We start from the raw sequence: 3,271 nt of genomic DNA on the forward strand, positions 1-3,271 counted from the left end.
CACACCCTCCCTCTATAAATTAAAGGTCAGTTTTACTCCACATTCTAATTGCCATCTTTATTCCCAAATGCTTTGAGCTTTTTAATTTTTTTTGGGGGGGCCAGTCCTTGGCCACGCTCCCTGAGATCTTTTTTGCTCAAAGCTAGTGTTCTATCACTTGAGCCATAGCACTTTTTCTGTGATTAGAGATTAAAAGGGTTTTTTTTGTTTTTGTTTTTTTTTGTCGGTCGTGGGGCTTGAACTCTGGGTCTGGGTGCTGTCCCTCAGCTCTTCAGGTAAAGGCTAGTAGTGCTCTACCACTTGAACCACAGTGCCACTTCCAGCTTTCTGGTGTTTTATTGGAGATAAGGGTCTCATGAACTTTCCTCCCCAGGCTGGCTCTGAACCATGATCCTCAGATCTCAGGCTCCTGAGTAGCTAGGATTGCAGGTGTGAGCCACCAGCACCAGGCCTGAGATAAGAGTTTTGGGACTTTCTTGCCCAGGCTGGCTTCAAACTTCAGTCATCAGATCTCAACCTCCTGAGTGGCTGGGATTACAGTTATGAGCCACCAGTGCCCAGCTTTTCCCTTTTTTTATTAGCACGCATTATTTGAACAAAGGGGTATTTCTGTAATATTTCAACATGTGTATATAATGTATTTTGATCAAACTGACCTCCTCTATTACTCATTCTTATTCCTCCTCCCTTGTAAATAATTTTAACAGGTTCCACTGTTCTATTTTCTTTCTTTTTTTTGGGGGGGGGAGGGTCCAGTCGTGGGGCCTGCACTCTGGGCCTGGGCGCTGTCCCTCAGTTCTTCAGCTCAAGGCTAGCACTGTACCACTTGAGCCACAGCGCCACTTCCAGCTTTTTTCTTTTTGCTTATGTGATGCTGAGGAATCAAACCCAGGGCCTCGTGCATGCAAGGTAAGCGCTCTACCACTGAGCCACCTTCCCAGCCCCATCCACTGTTCAATTTTCATACATGCATATAAAGCACTTTTTGCTCATATTTACCTTGCCTTCTATGTAAACACAGAAAAGAAGAACTACAAGGGTACAAATGCCATTCTACTGAGATTCTAGTTGCAAATGAGCAACCTTTGTAAAGACAACTAAAACAATACCAAGTCACTTTGTGTCCTGGAGACCCATGAACTTCCAATTTGGGGAGCAATGAGCTTAAGACAGATCTTTTTCCCTGTAAAAATGCATTTAAAGAGTAGCAATAATATGCCTGTAATCCTCGCTACTAAGGAGGCTGAGTTCTGAGAATCACGGTTCAAAGCCAGCCTGGGCAGGAAAATCTGTGAAACTCTTATCTCCAATAAACTACCAGAAAGCTGGAAGTGGCACTGTGGCTCCAATGGTAGAGCACTAGCCTTGAGCTGAAGAGCTGAGGGATAGTACCCAGGCCCAGAGTTCAAGCCCCATGACCAACAAGAAAAAAGTAGCAATAGGCAAAATTTTCCCTATATTTATTTGTTCAAGGGCTGCATCTTTATTTTCTGAATTGGAAAATCTAAAGTTATAAAGTATTTTAAATCAGTGCAAGGAAACCATATATCTTCTATTTAATAAAACAGCGAGACATCTCCACTGTGGTAAGAGTTTTCTTCACAAGAACAAGCTGAATTCCACAAAATTTCTCTCTGTATTACTAAACTATATTCCTATATTTTTATCAACTACTGGCTGAAATGCTAGAAACCTGTTAATCATACAAAATGTTAAAATATATGAATTAGATATAAATAAAATCAATACTTTTACCTCTTCCCCGCTTTCACTTTTGACAACTTGCTGAGCTTTCATGACCTTGGTTGATGCTATTGCTGATGCCAAAGCCTGGGCCAGGATGAAAAATAACAATTTTGAATATTGACTTGTTTTCTAGAAACTCAAAAGCATATTCAGCCAATGAAAATACTAACCTCTGCTTTCAAATCTGAACGGATTCGCACCACACATCTTTGAACAGCCATTTGAAAAGTAAAGCTGATGACACCTTTAATTTTTAACAAAGCCTCTTCACAAAGATTTCGCCGAGACTGAAAAAGTAAAAGCAAAGAATAGGCAAAATAGTAAGTCAATAAACCAAAGTGAACTAGTTATTATAACTATGTGTCATTTAAGGATATGTTTTGCGAATGCATTTTCTGTTAACTTCGTTTTCCTAAGAACATTATTAGGCATATTGACACAAATCTTGATAGTAGAGCCCATTACATACACACTCATATAACATAAGCTACAAACCCTTAACAGCATATTACTATACTCATTATTGCAAGCAACTGTAACACAATGATAAATACTGGTATATTTAAATCTATCTATCACAGAAGAGGTACAGTGCAAATACTCGGCAATCCAAAAATTTTAACTCCACTATAATCTTATGGGACCAACCTTTCAGGACCACAAATGCCATCCATTGTGAACTTAAATATGGAACACTTTTACATGTACACAACGATATCTTTTTTAAAAAGCAAATGTGCCTATTTCCATTTTTTCCACATTGGTGTACAGTTTCATGTGGAAGGCTACCCCTCACACTTAATTGAACTTTAAACCAGGAACCTAAGCATTTAAATGCTACAAGTAGAAAAGATAACTTAGTGTAACATACCTGGTACAGCTAAACAGGTGAATGGCAACGCACCAGTTCAAACTGTTACCACTAAATATGTAAAATTATATAACTTATCTCAAGACAAACTTCTGGGGGATTTTTGCTTCTAGTCAAGATAGGGTAATAGACCAGATTTACCCTGCAGGATCAACAACTGAAAACAGACAAAACCATGGCTGGATGTCTGTGGCTCACCCTTGTAATCCTAGCTACTCGGGAGGATTGTGATTCAAAGCCAGCCCCAGCAGGAAGTCCTTCAGACTCATATCTCCAATTAGGGAATGGTACTATGGCTCAAGGTGACAGAACTAGCCTTGACGACAAAAGCACTAGGGACAGCACTAGGCCCTGAGTTCAAGTCCCAGGACCAGTATCCAAAAAAAGACAAAGCATAATTTAAACCACAATGAACTCTAGGTATTAGAAAACAAGTATCCCTGAAAAAAGGAAAAAAATAAAGTGATCTTCGTAGCATAGCAATTTATTGCCCAGAAACTTTCCAGGCCAGCTGGGCTCAGGTGCCTCAGTCCTATAATACTTGATACTTGAAAAGCTGAGATTGGAACCAGTTGTTTAAGGATACAGGTGGACCTGTTGCAACAATGAGAAGTACAAGTTGTCATGTCCAAAATGAGCTTTACAATGTCGGTG

At 39.8% G+C, this 3,271-nt stretch overlaps 1 protein-coding gene across 1 annotated transcript in view; it reads right to left on the reverse strand.

The window, feature by feature from the left end:
• Armc1 (armadillo repeat containing 1) overlaps window positions 1-3,271 on the reverse strand; it is a 23,082-nt gene that overhangs the window by 2,495 nt on the left and 17,316 nt on the right. Inside the window, exons 3-4 of the mRNA XM_013009409.1 lie at window positions 1,917-2,033; window positions 1,756-1,830 (exon numbers count right to left, since the gene is read on the reverse strand). Of these exons, the coding sequence (XP_012864863.1) occupies window positions 1,756-1,830; window positions 1,917-2,033 (192 nt within the window). The remainder of the gene's footprint in view (window positions 1-1,755; window positions 1,831-1,916; window positions 2,034-3,271) is intronic.

Source organism: Dipodomys ordii, unplaced genomic scaffold, assembly GCF_000151885.1.
Source record: "Dipodomys ordii isolate 6190 unplaced genomic scaffold, Dord_2.0 Scaffold9, whole genome shotgun sequence".
NCBI lineage: Eukaryota > Metazoa > Chordata > Mammalia > Rodentia > Heteromyidae > Dipodomys > Dipodomys ordii.